The sequence below is a fragment of the Elaeis guineensis genome, chromosome 2 (assembly GCF_000442705.2).
Source record: "Elaeis guineensis isolate ETL-2024a chromosome 2, EG11, whole genome shotgun sequence".
Lineage (NCBI taxonomy): Eukaryota > Viridiplantae > Streptophyta > Magnoliopsida > Arecales > Arecaceae > Elaeis > Elaeis guineensis.
The window spans coordinates 105,361,499-105,380,358 of NC_025994.2; the positions used below are offsets into that span (position 1 = coordinate 105,361,499).

The 18,860-nt window shown below is 36.7% G+C and overlaps 1 protein-coding gene and 1 pseudogene across 2 annotated transcripts in view; one reads left to right on the forward strand and one right to left on the reverse strand.

Moving 5' to 3' along the window:
* Positions 1–2,363: 2,363 nt before the first annotated feature.
* LOC105046099 (26S proteasome regulatory subunit S10B homolog B) overlaps positions 2,364–18,860 on the reverse strand; it is a 29,532-nt gene continuing 13,035 nt past the window's right edge. Inside the window, exons 2-10 of one of the 2 annotated variants that reach the window (XM_010924599.4) lie at positions 16,089–16,208; positions 14,805–14,941; positions 14,485–14,646; positions 14,207–14,293; positions 14,044–14,130; positions 13,725–13,862; positions 3,880–4,071; positions 3,671–3,769; positions 2,364–2,835 (exon numbers count right to left, since the gene is read on the reverse strand). In XM_010924599.4, the coding sequence (XP_010922901.1) occupies positions 2,761–2,835; positions 3,671–3,769; positions 3,880–4,071; positions 13,725–13,862; positions 14,044–14,130; positions 14,207–14,293; positions 14,485–14,646; positions 14,805–14,941; positions 16,089–16,208 (1,097 nt within the window). In that variant the 3' untranslated portion in view covers positions 2,364–2,760. The remainder of the gene's footprint in view (positions 2,836–3,670; positions 3,770–3,879; positions 4,072–13,724; positions 13,863–14,043; positions 14,131–14,206; positions 14,294–14,484; positions 14,647–14,804; positions 14,942–16,088; positions 16,209–18,860) is intronic. The other variant, XM_010924608.4, reaches the window with a different exon arrangement.
* On the forward strand, positions 8,806–12,444 carry LOC140855608 (uncharacterized; annotated as a pseudogene).

Genomic DNA, 18,860 nt, shown 5'->3' on the forward strand with positions numbered 1-18,860 from the left:
GTATTTTTAATGCAGTGACGGAAGGCTACTGAGTACAGTCAAGTATTTGCGAAGTCTGTGCATGGATCAAGATGGGATTGACTTCTCCGAATTGTAGGAGTTAATCCATCACTATATTTCAATTTAGTAAAATCTTGATCAGGGTAATCTATGTGATGGATTTGAAAGGTTGAAATACGGCGTGGATGACTGTTTGAGGATTGATAGTTAAATCCTAGATCACTTTGAGTGTTAGGATCAAAGGGATGAATTATGCGGTAATCCATAATCATATGATATATGATCTTGTTGTTTTTTGTTAGTTTAGCCCATCAATGGTTACATAAGATATTTTATTTTCATGATTTGGTTCTCTAGGTTGCAGATTTTGAAGGTGGGTATCTGGGATCTCAGCTGTTTCAGGTTTCAATTTAGATTTTTAGGATTTAGTTTTCATTTATCATGTAAACTGATTTTGTGAATATGTAATTGTTGATTGTACCAGTGTCTACAAAATGCCAGACTACCATTTCTTTTCTATGAATAATGTGACTAATTCTAATGTTTGTCTCAAATGGAAGAAAATGCTTAAATTTAGGAGAAAAAAACACTCTGGTTAAAGAATCTATTTACATGCATATTCGTGTCTGCTTGTCCTCTGCTTGCAATCTTTTTCACATCATGGATGAATTTTGACTGGTCTCTCTTTTCTTTAACTGATTTACAATCTTGTTGTTTTTTTTGTGCTTTAATGTTAATTAATATGTGCCGCATTCTGCAACGCGGACCATTCGGATTCCCACCAAACAGTGGATTCGAGAAGTGGTCGCCAGCTTGATGTAACTGGGGTCAACCACACGCGGCCCTACGATCTCTCTGAAAGGTCATTTGTAGATACCTCAGGATTTGGAGAGACAAGAAGGTCGCTTACCAGAGGAAAGAATTCTCTCCTTTTCCCATTTATATGCCCTGTTTTATTTTTTATGCCATGCTTCCTCTAATACTGAAACTGGGCTTTTACGGTCTTAGGCTGACCCAACTTCCGTGGCTGTCCTTCTTTTTCTCATTGTCGCTGTTCGGGATTCCTCATTCCTTTATCTTTTTTTTTTTTTTTTAATCTTTATGACATTGTGCGCCTGCTTTGGCACAGTCTCTCTTTATCATATTGCTGATGCAAGGCCTCCCCTACCTTACTTCGGTGAGTGTGGTATTAGTGGTTGTTTCCTAATTGAAAAACTAACCGAGCGAAAATGGTTTATGCTGTGGTAAGAAGCTCCAAAGTTCATTGCTGAACTTAGCCAATGCAAGTTGAGAAAGTCATCGAGGTCACTTCAAAGCACACGTCTTCATTTCCTAACCAGACTTGGACCTAAAGTAGGATCATAAACACCAATTTTTCCTTGTAACCGCAGGACCAAAAAAAGAAAAAGAAAAAAAAAAAAGCTTTCCTTAAGAAACTGACAAGCAAAATAGCCCTACAATCAGATGCCAGATAATTTTAGATTTGCTTCAAAGGGTCCTGGGATGAATGGATGATTCTTTTCTTCATGGTTTTGTGACGAAGTACCTTCTCAATTTTAAAAGAGATCTCCTCTCTCCCTCCCTATGCCTTGTCATACGATGGTAGGGGAATGTAGAATCCCTCCCACCACCGCCCTCCTCTAACCAATATTGGATATAATTTATTCTAAAAAAGAGTTACTAGAGTTTAAGAGAAGCATCGCTCAACAGTCCAGGGGACCTTGGTTTAGAGCATCCAAGGATAGGATAGTCATTTTGACCCTTAATTAACTAGGGACTATGATCAGTGCTAACAACCAAGATTTTTTGCAGTGCTATAACTGCACAATACTTTACTGTGACACGATGGAGGATCCAAGTTATCTTCATATTCATTTAGAATAAATATAAATAATAATTTTGATATTTATTTAATATCTGTATTTATATTCACTAGAAAATATGGATAGAAACATGAATATATCAGTATCAAACATATGTGAGATTCATTTTTAGCCCTATTCTTGCCCTTTCTCTTGCCTAACTTCATATTTTCTTCTATCATTCCATTTATGAAATCAATACCTGATTTCCCTTTTAAAGGGGAGAAATATGGCCCCATGCGCCATCCAATTGTTGATATGTTAGAAAAGCATGGATAAGATCAACAAGAATTAGTATCCTAATTATAGCACACCCGATAATAGTGCATAGCAAAAGGCACTGGGCAATCGTAGGACCCAAAACCAACAGATAAAATAACCACTTGTATCAATAGTGGTATCAAAGACTTCATCACGGTTCTCTTTCTTGGAATGTAGCTTTCGGTTCCAACCAAGCAAAGGTCATTGTCAGGATGTTATTTAGCAAGCAAGTTGTTTGGGTTTGCGGTTGAACTTCCAAATAATAACATACCTATAGAATCTTTTAGTGGTGCCCAGGACTGATCATCTCAAGGATTCATTACTAGTTTAGCCCTCTGACATTAATATCAGCTGCTGGAGTTGCCAGCATATGCAACTGGTGATAAACAACCAGAGGCACAACTTAACAAACATTTTGCCAGCATCAACATCATCAGCATCATAGACAGCATCAGGATGGTTTTGCTTTAAGATGAAAATGACTATTTTAGCGCTCTATCATAAATATCAGCCGATGACGTTGGCTGACGTTTGCATCAGATAAAACACACCTACAGGCACAACTTCAACAAACATCTTGCCAGCATCAACATCACTCCCGTAGAAGACAGCATCAAACGATGGAAGCAAAATTTTCCTAATCCTTTCCAAAATCAGCACTGTAGTGAGCGCTTGACTCCAGCTTCTTTGCCTCATTTAATTTCCTAACAGCCTGAAACAGTAGTTGTTCAAGTAACAAGGGCATCAGGTCCCAAACGTACAAAAGGAATCCAAAAAGAGGGAAAAACAACCAATATAAAAGAATTCCTTTGAATTATAAAGAAATATGTTGTGGTCACACTATTGATACTAAATGCTTGGACACATCCACCAAGAAAGAGGACCGATAATATATCACATCAAAGTCTAAGCTAGGATCATTTGCTTAAGTCCTGAACCACTGTGCTGTAAGACCAACCCAAGGGCTTCTTTTGTTCTTGCATATTTAGGGCATAATTCACTGTAGAAGTTGCTTTCCAGAATGACCATGAGAAACAACTGCTTGATGATCCTAACATCAAAATTTACTACAGAATGGACATCAAAAGTGCAGCTAAAGCCCATGTCAAGCACAATTCCAACATAAAACCATTCATTCTCTACAGGCTACAGCTGTTCAAGTTTTAGTAGAATAGGGTGAGGACTTAAGGTGTGACCAGACAGGGCATAGGTCAAGATAGGATTACATGATGAATTTTGGGTGAGAGGATTACATAATGAATTTTGAGTGATCTTTAAATAATAGATCTGACAGGAAAAGTATTCCACCATATGGCAAAAAAGCATTTGAGACAAGGTATGATAGGTTTAGACTCGGCATGGTAAGGCCAGATTTCAGAGCAAGTTTCCATACATTCAGGCAGAGATGGGTTAAAAGTGGGGGAAACAGATATGCATAAGAATTAAATGAAACGCCAGGCAAGATGTGGAATTTTCATAGATGATATTATCAGTATCCCTATGAAGTGGAGTGCTAAAATATAACACTTTTACAGAATATAAGTTACCTTCATGAAATCTTCATGAATAACATAATCTCGTTCTGCACGGATTGCTGCCATCCCAGCTTCTGTGCAGACATTCCGAAGATCAGCTCCATTGAAGCCCTGAAAAATGGGATGGTTTTCCGATTTTAAAGACAAAGATTAGGATGAATAAGGAAACACAAACAACGGAGATAATAATGGTTATAGGAAAGAATATGCCATAAACTCACTTCTGCAAGTTTAACAACTGCCTCATAGTCTATCTCACCATGCTTGGCTATACCAGCAGCATGAATCTTGAGAATTTCCATCCTTGATTGTTCATTTGGCAATGGGATTTCAATCTTCCTGTCTAACCGGCCTGGACGAAGAAGTGCTGGATCCAAAACATCAGGTCGATTTGTTGCCATAATCATCTTAACCTAATAATGTTTTGGGAAAAAGAATGCTACTCAATAAGCAATTATCATAAATAACATGGATCAGTTGATATAAGAAAAAATCATGGAAGAATATTTTGTTTCACTTCTTATAGAATAGAGCCAGTATCCATTCAAGGCTCATGAAGTACATCTATACACTACGATATCACATAAAGGATTTAAATGATTCTAAAGAAAGTACAACATAGCATATGTTGGAAAAAGCATCTGACAGAGATATTCCATGGCCTCAAAAATGCTACATCAAAAGTCATTTATTCACCAAATGTGTCGATCAAAAAAAAGGAAAAAAGTTAGTCCAAAAAAAATACCAAGCTGAGATAAAGAGAAGAGTTTGGCATCTAGTGTACCATTTAAGACCTAATCCAAAGCTAATGTTGTATAATATCAGAACAAACCAATGAACCTTAAAACGTCGAAATGAAAAACATAACCCTCCAGGATCCACTTGGGATCAATAAGAATTAAGAGGGCCTGTTATATGTGGAGAGTCTAAGACATCCAAATGAGAAACTGGACAGATGAAAGATAAGCACAAGAAAAGGGGCTATGGATAAGGCACATTGGAAACCTCAGACTGATGTGATCAATGTGACACCAACTCACATAATAATGCAAAGCAAATTTCATGAACCAGACCATTGGTGGTTGATGCTAGAGCCATTCGAGCCAGTGCACATAGGCATGCCAAATGATTTTTTTTTTCACTTAATAAGATTATGACAATGATATGAGCAATCTAAATAAAGCTAAGGTGTAAAAAAGCTGATGCAAGGACTTAAATCTGACACCAGGTAGCTACTGCTTATAGAGTGCCATGCTTGCATGAGGCATAGAAGAACCTAATTAGTGGATTCCACTTTGAAATATAATAAAGTTCTAATAACAAAACAAGGAAGTTTTCATTAAAGAAAGATTTATCACCAACAGCTTATTTAAATCATATTTTTCCATACTACTTGTTCTAGTAGTAATTGTTGTTATGGTGACATGATAGGTTTAAGACATGCAACATACTGTGAAAAGATTGATCACTACAAAATTAATTCCAATGTGCACCACCAAAACAAATTTAAAAAATGAAAAAAATGTGTGACACCTCAGGAAATCAAGAAAACCTTTTAAGAATTAACAAGGCAGTCATAGTTTTTAAGAAATAACCACCACGACATGTATGACATGAATAGGGCGGTTGTTTTGGGTAAGAGGAAGTATTCTATAACTTCATAGATGAGAAAACCATGTATAATTATATGTACTCTATAACTTCATAGATAAGAAAACTATGCATAATTATATGTATTTAATTAAAACTAGCAACACCTTCCATAGGTTCATACCTATTAAAGCTAAGGCGGGAAGTAATTCGAGAAGACGACTACATTTTTTTCTTAGCTACAGCATACAGTGGATAGAATTTCACAAGAAAATTCTCTCAGATATGCGACAATCACAACCTCAAGGCCCTGACCTATTATTAACAATTTCCTGTGCACCCAAGAACAGAAGGAACCCCAGGAACTTGACTATCACTATGTTGGGAAGTCCGGAATACTACCTAGGACATGACAACTATTCTGGAATAACTCTGGAATGTCACTAAGGCATTTTCAAGTGCTTTGTTACGTTGTTTTCTTTAAGTTTTCTGAGAACATTTCTAAATATTTTTGCTTCCCTATTTCTGCATCTAATCTGCCTCCTCGCATGCTCCTGTTTGAGTAACTGAAGTTGCAGTCTTCTGGAGAACTTGTGTAAGGAACTCTGCTCACAACCAGTGACATTCTTAACAAGATTACTTAATACAGGTAATGAAAAGGCACCCTCATGATGGGCGGAAAGATTGGAGGGTCAACCACAATTTCCTTAAAGTTTGATGGTGTCTAGCCAAGGTTATCTCTCATTTTCCTATACAAAATCAAAACACACAAGTTGATTCTGGATCTATCAATTTTAGTTCCGAAGTATCATTAGTTTTTGTCTCATAATTATATCGTGCCAATTGTTGTAAATATTATTAAAACGATGTCCAAATCATATGCTCAACTGCAACTCACAATCCTTATCCATCTCTTGCTCACATGTCCGCTCCAATCCATTCAAAAAGGAAAGTATGTCTAATCGTATGCTCGACTATAACTCCCGATCTCTTTCTTGCATGTCCATTCCAACCCATTCAAAAAGGAGAGTTGCTATCTCTCAAAATCTTAACCTGTCTTCTCTCTCCTTCAACATATTCTATGGTGTGTAACTAACCCACTAGAATTAGTAGTACACAAGTTTCTGTATCTAAAGAAATAAATGTAAGTGGCTGTGATTGAAGTGGGGGGGGGTTGGGGGGGCAGGGCAGGAGAGAGAGAGATCTGAAAATCAATCATTCTGTAGAAGTATTGTTTGTTGATTAGCAACAGCATATTGAATGTAATGTTTTAGAGACAAAAATACAGCATCTTTCTTCCGAGAATTTTGAGTTTTAGTAACGTGCTTGAACCTGAAATTCTGTTCTATTTATATTCTTGAAGCCTTCCAAAATGTTTAGATGGCATTTCTGAATTTCTATAAATCTAGAAATAGTAACTTCATGGAAGATATATGTGCACTCCTAACCAGGTGGTATATCTGAGGTCACATTGCAATTATCAAAAAAGATAAGCTTCTCACTAAATGGTGTATGTGGCCTCATTTGCTTTAGCAATGAGGACATAGGTGGCATCAAGGTACACAAAAAATTTTAAAGAAATTATAATCTTATGTTAATTATTTGAACAATTTTCTAAAATTATGTGTTCTAATCCCATCATATTCTCACTTGTTCAAACTTCTGAACATTGGTATTTCACTATGAAACTCCTTTACTGAACCTGGAGTTGAACTTCCCAGTATATATTGATTTATGTTTTATGTTTTTAAGTTATATGTTTTAAATAGAAACTTGAATTCTTTTGACCTTGGAGAAGTTATGTATATTGCAGACCTTTTGGAGAAAGTGGACCAAAATGCAAAGGGAGTTGGTATTGCCCCTGGTTATGTTCACAGGACCAGAAAATGAGTTAGCTGACAGACTTGCAGAGCAATAAGTCGAGAAATATCCTTTTGTTGCTTATCCTATCAATCTTTTTTTTTTCCAGGTAAATCCATCATTGATGTCTTTTTTTCATTGCATCTCACCTTTCTTTGATCATCAAAAGCCCTACTTAATCCCCCAAAAAGAAAAGGTAAGGGACAGATAAAAAGCTATTAAAATCACAAGGGCTGAGGTACTTCTGGTCTCTGGATGTAGAAATAGAACAGATCATCTAGCTAATCCTGAGAAGAGTGTATTCAGTAGTTAAATTTTGAGAAGTCTTTGCTTCTCACTATAGGCCCATACTGGACATTTTCATACAGGGTTCACCGTACCGGGCCGAACCGCCCGGTACAGGATAGGCCGAACCGCCCGGTACGGGGTGTATCGAACCAGATCGACGGCCAGCCGATCCGATTCAGCTGGTTTTTTCGAAGGCCGCCAATCCAGTTCGGCTGGTTTTTTCCAAAAACCACTCTGAACCGCACCGAACCGCTCGGTTCGGTGCGATTCGGTTCCATACCGCCCGAAATCGGGCGGTATGGACTGGTACGGTTTGGTTCGGCTTGAACCGAACCGTACCAACACCCCATGTGAAAAAGGGGGGAGTGGGGCCTGGGCTGTCTTTTAGTGACAGCCCAAGTGGGTTGTTTCTTTGAGAAGCTCGAGAGCTCTCAGAGAACTCCCAAGGCTCTCAGACTCAATGAGACCGTCGAGATGCCGAAAAAATAAGAAAAAAAAATCCGTCAAATTGCAGCACTGGTTCGAAGAGACACTGATTTTTTGTCGGAAGTAAGGTAATGTATTATTCTTTTAGTAAATATTTTATTTTTTATGTTTTTGCTGTTAAAAAAAGGATAAGAACGAGGAAATATGAAGATAAGAAGAAATCATACCAAAATTTTGTGATTTTGGTATAATTTAATTATATGTGATAGATCTTTGAAAAATCTACATGATGACACTAAAATCATTAATTTTTATTAATTATATATTTTTTAAATATTTATATATATTTATTCATTAAAAAATTATTAAAAAATAAATTTAAAAAAATAAAAAATTAGAGTTTTAAAATCATGTTTAGAATGATTCAAGCTACTTAAATCTAACCTCGAATTTTTTTAAAAAATATTTAAAATTAAAAAATATTTTTATAATTATTTAAATAATAAAAAAATATTATCAAATAAAAAATATGTAAAAATAGTGTTATATTTTAGTTAATTAAAAAATATTATTTGAAGCATATAACATTATTTTTTTAAATTTATAAGTTTTAAAATTATTATTAAAATTTTTTATGAATTTATATATAATTTTTTTAATAATCATTAAACTACCGTGTTTTGTTATACTTACAGATATTTGTAAGAAAAAAAATTCAGAGCATGACGTTCATTGATTTTAATTAATTATATATTTTTTAATATATACTTATTCGTAAAAAATTATTAAAAAAATAAATTAAAAAAATAAAAAATTAAAGTTTTTTTTGAAATTGAGAATGATGTTTAGAATGATTCAAGCAATTGAAATATTTGAATCTAAGCTCGAATTTTTTTGAAATTTTTGAAATTAAAATATTTTTTGTAATTATTTAAATAATAAAAAATATTATCAAATAAAAAATATATAAAATTAGTGTTATATTACAGTTAATTCAAAAATATTATTTGAAGTATATAATATTTTTATTTTGAATTTATGAATTTTTAGTTTATATATAATATTTTTTTAATAATTATTAATCTGTCGTGTTTTGTTATACTTGCAGAAATGAATAAGAAGAAAGATTCAGAGCGTGACATTGGTTGGGATCATGACGAGATGCTTTCGGCTCGACATCATTGGAGATGCAAATGGTGCAACACAGAGTTCAAAGGAGGAAGGGTGACTAGGTTGAAGCAGCATCTGGCTGGTGGTTATCCTGATGTGTTCATGTGTCGGAAATGTCCGCAAGTCTAACAGTTGATGAAAAAGCATTTTGCTGAATCGAAAACAGCGAAGAAAAGGACAAAGCAGAAAAGGATGGAAGTGGACCGTCGAGCTGCAGAGCCATCTTCTTATCACTCTAGAAACTCAGAGAAGGCTTCCGCTCCAGATGATAAGGAGGCATATATTGAGGTTGCCATTCAGACGAACTTGACCGATCAGTACTAGCAGGAGGAGATGGTCCGATAGAGAGAGCGATTTGGACCATCATACTACGAATCGGGATCTGGATCAGCGACCAGTGGAAAAGAATTCGAGTTCAGGAGGACTACATCAGTCAGAGAACCCGGTGGTAGAGGGAGCAGACACAGCATATCATCTTTGTTGGAAGTTTTTGGCAGTAAGAGGAGATCCTCCAGAGATATTCCAGCAGGAACCACCATCTATGATTTGGATTTACATGCTTTGTCCAGCAAGGATTCAAAGTAGCAAAGGATTGACACTATGATGTAAAAGATAAGAAGAAGGATATATGGCGAGCTATTGGATCATGATTTTATTTCAGTCATATTTCAGCAAATGCAGCAGCCAATCCTTACTATCGATCTACCATTTCAGTTATAGAGGCTGCCGGTCAGGATGTAGATCCGTCGGGATCTAAGGACATCTATGGTCAGCTTTTTGACAGTAACAAAGAGGATCTGCAGAGATGGATTGCTTCTTACAAAAATAAATGACCTACATACGGACTGACAGTGATGTGTGATGGTTGGACAGATCCTACTAGACGGAGCATTATTAATTTTTTGACATACTGTGATGAAAAAATATTTTTCACAAATCAATTGATGCTTCAGATAAGATGCACGATGCTACATACATCTTTGGTCTGATGGAGGAGGTGATTGATTAAGTGGGTGAGCAGTATGTCGTGCAAGTCATCACAGATAATGGACCACAATATAAGGCTGCTGGAGAGTTGCTGATGGAGCAGCGACCGCAGATATACTGGACCCCATGTGCTGTACATTGCATTGATCTTATATTAATGGATATTGAGAAGATTCGTAGGGTGCAGCAGGTAGTGGAGATTGCCCAGACTATTACTAGATTCATCTATAATCACACATGGGTTCTTTCATTGATGCGGATGTATACTGGAGGAGAGATCTTAAGATTGGATATCACACAATTTGCTACCAACTACATAGCACTTGATAGTATTTTTTAGAAAAAAATAATCTTACGTCAGATGTTTGTCAATGCCAAGTGACAGGAGAGCAGATATGCGAGGACCGGCACTGATGGAAGTCATGTGAAGAACTTGATAACAAGTCAGTCATTCTGGCAGCGAGCTGAGAATGTAGTGAAGGCTATTAAGCCATTATATAAGGTGCTTCGCGTCGTGGACAGTGAAAGATACCACCAGATGGGTTTCTTATATTACATGATAGAGAGGGCAAAAAAACAGATCAGTGAGAATGATCCGAAGCATGCTAAAAAATTCATTAACATCATTGAGCGCCGTTGGGACTATCAGATAGGTAGAGATTTGCATCTAGTCGGTAAGCACAGATTAAAGAATATTTTAAAATATTTTTTTTTATGCTTGTAAAAATGTACTTAATCAGTTATGGAATGTATCTGCAGTTTATTATTTCAATCCGAGATTCCAGTATATCATTCCTGGAATAAATATGGAAACGAGCTTCTTGCTGCTCTTCGTAATGTGATATATAAGATGGTGTCCGATTCAAAAATCGCATCGTTGTGTCTGCAACAGGTATACTAGTTTAAAACAAATATGATGAATTCGATCTGTACTCAACGATATATTTATAAATTTAATAAATATACTTTTTTACAGACAAAACAGTTTAGAGAGGAATCAGACAGCTTTGGAGTCCCATCAGCTATCGTAAGCAAAAAGCAGATGAATCTAGGTAAATTACGTATCAATAATGAGCAGTATAGATAGATATGTAATTTTACTTAATAATATCATAAAATTTGATATGTAATTTTACTTTTGCAGCTGAATAGTGGATTCATTTTGGAATATCCGCAGAATATTTGAAAGATGTGGCTGTCCGTATTCTTTCTCAGACGATTTCTGCTAGTGGCTGTGACCGCAATTGATCGACTTTCATCCTTATCCACAGCAAATAGACAAATCGTCTGACATAAAAACATCTTAATGATCTTGTATATGTTCACTATAATCTGAGATTGAGGCTAAAATGCATTCAGAAGAAAGTACAACTGAAATATACTAATCCAACACTAGATTATGCTGACGAGGACGACGATCCGATCATCGAATGGCTTGCAGATCAGCAGCAGAAGCCAGAGCTTGATGAGCCGGGATCCCATCCATGACCAGCCAGTGTGGTAGCTAGAGAGATCAAGATAGATCCAAAGCAATGGGTAGAAAGAAATATTCCACATAAGATTCCAGCTGATCAGCTACAGTCTGAGGGGACACAGGAGACTCATTCATCATATGACTCGATGTCCGATGTTCGAGTGACAGATGTTCGAGTGACAGATGTTTAGACGAGGTCGGCAGTCAGCAAGAAGATATCCATCCTCTCAATCATAAGAAACTCAGTCACAGAGGGACACAAGGGGGGAAAAGAAAAGACTGTTGTACGTGCGCCACTCTCGAGAGTATAGGAGCAATCTGACTCAGATTCGGAGATCAGAGAGAGTGATGATGATACTGGTAGTAGTAGTCATGGATCTGATGATCAGAAAAAAACTGGAGGACAGGAGACCATTGTTTATGAGACACAACCGCAGGATGATATTCGATTCATCGGTGAGTCCCAGTTTACACATGTCACATAAGATAAGAACCATAGTGGACGAGTCGGTAGAGATCATGGAGAGCGATTTCATATAGACGACGGGTTCCTAAAGATCGTCCAACACACGATGCAGCTGCAGACGATCCTAAACGTAGAGTAGGATCCATGGATGTATCTGCATCATCCTCACATTATGGATCCTATTATCCGCAGCCACCTTATGATCTATATGAATATGGTGCACCCGAAGCATCATCTTCTAATGATTACTACCTTATACAGCCTGGAGCATCTTACGGTTCAAATTTTACTACTGGCATATTCGGATGGACTCCTCCACAGCCATACCATCATCCCGAGGATACTTCTCAGAGCCAGAGTTTGAGTAAGAGATCTGAGATGTCTTACAATCCAAAGAGGATGCCTTATGGAATGAATATTCAAGAGTACGGTGCATCTTGGTTAGAGGGTTGGACTGATATTTCTCCAGATTATGCTAATGATCCAGATATCTACGAGCATCACAGACATTCGACGAGAAATTAGATGTAGAGCAGATCTTGAGGTTAGTATATCATTCTTTGTATTTTGTACTTTAAAAATTTAGATATATTTTAATGCATATTTATATATATTTTTTTTAATTTTAGAATGATATAGTTGTAATATAATGTAAATAAATATATATTTGAAATTTTAGATCAAGAGTCCTTGTACCGCTATCGAACTCAAAAATTGAATCCAAATATGTCAATAATATGCAATATAATATAATTTTGGGGTTGTATTTATGAATTAATAATTTGAACATCCAAAAAAAAACAAAAAAAAAAAAATTGTACCTATACCGAATCGGTACGCTTGTGTCGGTACGATATAATATCGATACCGTACCGGTTCACCACCGGTACGAGATCTGGTACTGATACAGCGGATATTGTTTTCATAGCTATAGGAAGTGGGCATGCATGTGTTTAGCCCCACATTGGTCGTGTGCTGGAGAGATCAGCATATTCTACTTAAGATGTTGCACCCACTTTCATAGCTCTTGAACCAGCATCCAAAGAACTCATTAAATTTTTGCAAGCTTTGCTTCCCTATTCCTGCAGCTGCTCCTTATACAGAATGAACTATAATACGATTCATAAGCATACATGTCAAACACAAAAGGAAGCAATATAACCCTCTGGTAGTGATCAAAAATATTCTGCCCTTATCCTACAAACAATGATGGAAGTACTGCTGTGAGTGCAAATGCCCCTTTTCGTCTACTGCTTCAAATATTAGGTCAATAAATGCTATTATTCATGGAAAGAAGCAAATACTACCATGTAATTGAGGATATAAAAGCTATAAGGCTATAAGCAAAAAGGCATTGGAAGATGTTTAATCATGTCTGTGTAGTGATAATCAGAGGCATGGGTGTCCTTCCTGATTCACACGAACTATTCCTAGAAATTATTTGGAAAAAGTAAAAAGAAGAAACCAACCATTTACTAACACCAAAACCAGAACATGATCACAAATTCTGGAGTTCTATTACTTGTGTTTGGCAGCAACACCTTGCTTTCACATATATTACTCATAAATCAGTAAACAAAAAAACGCAAAGCCAGCTGTCCAATTGATATTTTCCTGTACTAGTATATTGTTTCTGAGGTGAGACAAAGATCAGGTCTAGCACAGTAGAAACTAAATCAGCGAACCCATAGTTTAGCCTTCTCAATATTCCAATCAATAACTATCTCATTTTCAATACTCTTTTCATAAGACAGCAGTTTGATAAATACTCTTAGACAAACTAAGTTTAGGGAAAAGAAACTTACCTTCCCAAGCTGATCAAATCCATCTAGTTGGTTGAGCAGTTCCATTAGTGTTCGCTGGATCTCACGATCGGCACTGGTCCCTTCACTAAATCGACGCCCACCAATGGCATCAATTTCATCCATAAAAATGATGCAAGGCTAGAGAAGAGGGGCCCATTAATTAATATTAGAAAAATCATTTTGCATATAAAAGTAAAATTCCAGAACCAGTCATAGCATATAGAGTATCAGATGCTTCTATAAAATAGAATGCTGAGATGACATCAATTTAACAAGAAAAAGACCAGCAAAAAAATTCCCAATATTGCTGAGCCCTTACTTGATGATCACGAGCATAGCCAAACATCTCCCGGATTAATCTTGCACTTTCACCTATATATTTGTCGATTATAGCACTTGATACAACCTAACAGATAAATATAAAAAAAAAAATTAAAAGATATATAAAAGGGGTGGGTTGGATTATTTTTGATAACACTAACCTTAAGAAAGTTGGCATCAATGTTACTAGCAATCGCTCTGGCAAGTAATGTCTTCCCTGTTCCAGGAGGGCCATAGAGGAGGACACCCTGAAATCATAAACTCAATTCCCCACAAACTCATATGACATGATGAATGATTCAGTTGAAACCTCAACTTCCTCAAAAGATAGATTTTGCTGGCAAGGCTACTTAGAATTCTTTGTAGTAATTATAAAAATACAATTCTAACTCAAACTTGAGCTATACAATACAGAATCCAACAATGAGCTCATAGTTACCTTTGGGGGTTTAATTCCTACTCTGAGAAAGAGCTCGGGATTCATAAGTGGCAGCTCAATGGATTCTCTGAGTTCCCTGATCTGGTCAGACAACCCACCGACAGCAGAGTAGCTAACATTGCCAGGATCTTCATGAAGCATGTTATACACAACAGGATCAACCTGGAACCAGAAGATAGAACATTGGCAATTAAGTTCATCATATTTGTTTTTACATAATTCAGGAAATGAAAAATAGAATAGAGCCAGCGGGAGCCCATTAAGTATACATCTTAGATTAGTGCCCCTCCATGCAACAATATACATTGACCATTCAGTACCTCTCGTGGAAGAGCTCGCATGATGGTGAGGGTTGTCATGTCAAGAACCACACGGGTTCCAGCTGTCAGCTTCTCTTTGTCCACCTTACTGCGGCATCCAACAACATACCTTGGGCCACTACTAGCTTTAACAATTACTGGAATACAAAAAGGTTTTCTATTAAATAGCTGGTGCTTAATGATTCCAATCTCATAGCAAAGAGAATTTTGGGAGCGAGAAAATAAATAGCCGAAACCATGATAAAAACCGAACCACAAGATAGTTAAAAAAAGACATGCAAATGAAAATAGCAAGGCATATTAAACAATGGAACTTGGAGCTTCGGCAAATGAACAAATCAAGCCACTTGAGGACTTTAATACTTTTCCACTTGCACAAATATATTTTATAATTTAACATCCAAAATTTTCTCTGCAAAGCTTCCTGAGTAATCATGAATTTGCCTTCACAAGCAACATAAAACTTCATACCTTAAGGGGAACTAGCTATTGTTTTGATGAGTTGAATTTTCATCACAACCAAATTTAACCATTACAATGCAAATAGTGGCTAAGGCTTATAATCAACTGAACATTCAACACAAATCTAAGGTATTAGCTTTACCCAAGCCATTGCTTATGCCTTCTGTCAGGGTCTTCAAAGGCTGATACTGATTGACTTGCTAAGAACAGCAACCAAAGTGGCTCTTGGACCTCAAGGACATGGAAACTGGCACATTGATTCCACTATCTAATCAGAGCAAAACTCCAGTTATATTCATCTAATAAGTTAAGGGCGAGATATTAAAATCTGTAAGGAGACAGTGAGTAGAAGCTATATCAAGTGTTTTACACCACAGAATAATGTAATTTGCCACGATATCAGTTGTAATAACACTATATGAACTTAATACAGTTCAAAATTTGCTGATAAATCACAGCACCTTACTACTGCTAAATGGATTAAGCAAAAAGCATCCTATGATCCATTGCTGTAGTTTGACTATCATCATTGGAATAAGTATACTATTTCCCTGATCCTTAGAAATCAAGAATGGGAATGAAGAGGTACAGGAACTAGATTTGATGAAGGACAATGGATATCTTAATTTCAAAGAGGAGCAAGGAACGGGAATGGGTGTACAGCTAAGAAACAGGTTCAACTTCATATATCAGCCCCCTTGATTCCAAGTCTTAACTACGTAAAAAACATCAATTAGAAAATGGCCAATGGTAAATGAATTTGTAGAACAGCCAAAACAAAAAGAAACAGCTCTGCAGTTAAAAAGAAAGCAGATAACTTACAGCGCTCGTTGTCAAGTGGCCTAAGAACCTCCCCTATAATCTGCCCTACACTTTGGAGGGACTTCAGATCATCTTCAGTTTTGGCAAATTCCTTCTTTGAAGACCTTAGGTTCTCCCTCACTACATATCCAGTTTCCACCACATCAGTTATGGTGACAAAAATCAAGATAAAAGAATTTACTAGTTATTTCGGACTGTGCACCAGTCAGAAATGCAAACGAAGACAAGCAAAAGAGAACAAATTCAATATCAAGGACAATTACTGGAAGTAGCAGGCAAACAAAACAATTACATAAGCTAGCATGATAAAGTTTTGGCATAAAAAATCATGACCATTTCAACTGCAGATAAAAGATTAGCATAGTACAACCAAGAGTTTTCGGAAAGCTAACATAGTGTCTTTGACTTCTACATAGCTTCCCACCACCTTGTTAAAGGTTTATGAGCAAAGAAAAAATATGCTGCTTCATCTAGCTTGTTCTAAATATCCAAAGTTCCTCCAATCTGGTTTAATAAGTTGGAACCTTGCCTCTTTGCCCAGCAAGGCCAATCATGGTGGATATCACATTTCCTGTTCTATCATTCTGTCAGGCCAACTTCCTACCAGTACAGTTTCAATTTTATGAGCCCCATCTGTAACATGTTCTAATACTGTACTGACACTGCATGCCAATAAGCACCTAGATAATCCCTACATGACATGAATATTATTGGATGGTTTTCCACCTCTAGGCAAGAAGGATAAAGTGAAAGGGGCCATCCATGCTGTGGCGTTGTTTCCATTGCTGGCACTACTATTAACTATCATGATGGTACTAATAAAATACTGTTGGAGAAGTCAATATTAACTTATCACAAGAAGCAACAAGTATTATTGCCTAACAACATTATTTAACCAAAGGAGTGTTAACTGATTATGATAGACGATTAAAACCCAAAAAATAACTAATACTATTTTTAGGAATAGTGAAAAATAAAAATTAATAGTCATAAAAGGGGGGAACCTACTATTTTGTTGATCTTTATGTAACTAGAGCCTCCAAATCTATTAAAATGACCACCCCGTTAGCTCAACTGCTCTTTCAAGCTGGCTCGTAGCCACACCATTTCTAATGAAAAAACATCTAATATTCCAACACCTAAGCATGATCAAGAAGGACGAGAGATAAATAGTTGGTAAATTATATGATATGAAAACATTATTTTGTTCCTATTTTACTGCTTTGCCAAATATCCCAGCATTGCTATGTAAAAATCATAACTAAAGATAGTCATTTAGTGCTGCTAAAAGGCAGTCTATGCAATTGCATATAGGCTACACATATGTATGCGGTCCCTTGGCCACCTTCTGTTAAGGCCTATGGCCCTCTCTAGCTTTCATATGGTGTTGGGCCACATAACACTCATTCAAAAGCCAAGAACAATCTAAGAAGTGTTGCATAGGAACCTAGGCATATGTTGTTTGGGCAGAAAATGCCAATCAAGCACCATGCAATAACCTACCTCCACTACTGCTACTATTCTACCATGATCTGCCTCTCCTCTCGACCCCCATATTCCCTCTTCATTCTCCTTCCCCTCCACCCTCATCCTTCAGCTCCTGTCTCCCCACCCCCCTTCCTTACCCTCAACCTCCACTACCTCTTTCTTCTCCCGCCATCTTTCTTTTTATTCACCTGAGTACCCCATTGGGCTCCTAAATACAACTTAGGCACTATGTGGTGCCCTAGATACCCATGCCTTAGCCACTTTTTAGAATCTTCGTCATTGGCAATAAAAATGATAAAAAAAAAAAATTCAAACTTGTTTCAAATTTAATTACTATGTTGAAAACTAATGCAGAGAAGATTCCTTTTGACCTCGGCACATGCCAAGAAGGGAACAGCTCTGACTGGCCAACCAATTCACCTTAGTTACAGATGGCACAAAGTAGCAAACCCACCAGTCCACGATACCTGACGGCCATTATGCCCGTGTTTGATATCCGATAATAACGGCACAGATGAGACGTCCAAAGCTATAGGACAACAACTCACCCCGAGCACATGTTGCACACAAGACATGACCATTGCTCGTGCAATCACCGTAGATATGACCACCACTCATTGTGAAAGTGGCCACCAGCCTCCCCTATAAATAGAGGGACATAGGGAGTTCTCATTCTCTCCCATTTTCTCTCTTCCACTATTCACTGGCCCCTAGTTGACTTGAGTGTCGAAAGGTGCTCGCTGGAAAAATATCTGGCAAGGATCTTCTTTTGTAGGTCCATCATTCTCCCTAGGAATTCAACCACTCGGCCGACCTCAATTTTCTTTGGCTACACCGACCTCATCAGATCGGAGATCAACCACAACAAAAACTATCACCCTTAACCTTTATAATAGAAGATCATGAACAATTATAGCAAAATTAATTTAAAAAATAATTGATATTATAAACATATTGATTGTATATGCCAAATGAAAATAATACTATATATGGTGAAACAATATCATATAATGATATTATAATGGCCATAATATAAGCACATATCCCATTATTTTATCTGGTCATTATAGATCATTCAAGTGTAATCAACCAACTATTTTAAGTGCTTAATCTAGCACCAAGTATCTGAAGTGGAAGCTCTTTGAGTACATATGAGTTGACTTGGGTGAATTCTCGAACACTTTTGTATGCAAGCGGTGCAACAAGCAGGGTTTTGAACACTCAGTTTGGTGGTTCAAATTTTAAATTTAATTTAAATATTTCCTGATTCAAAATATCAGATTT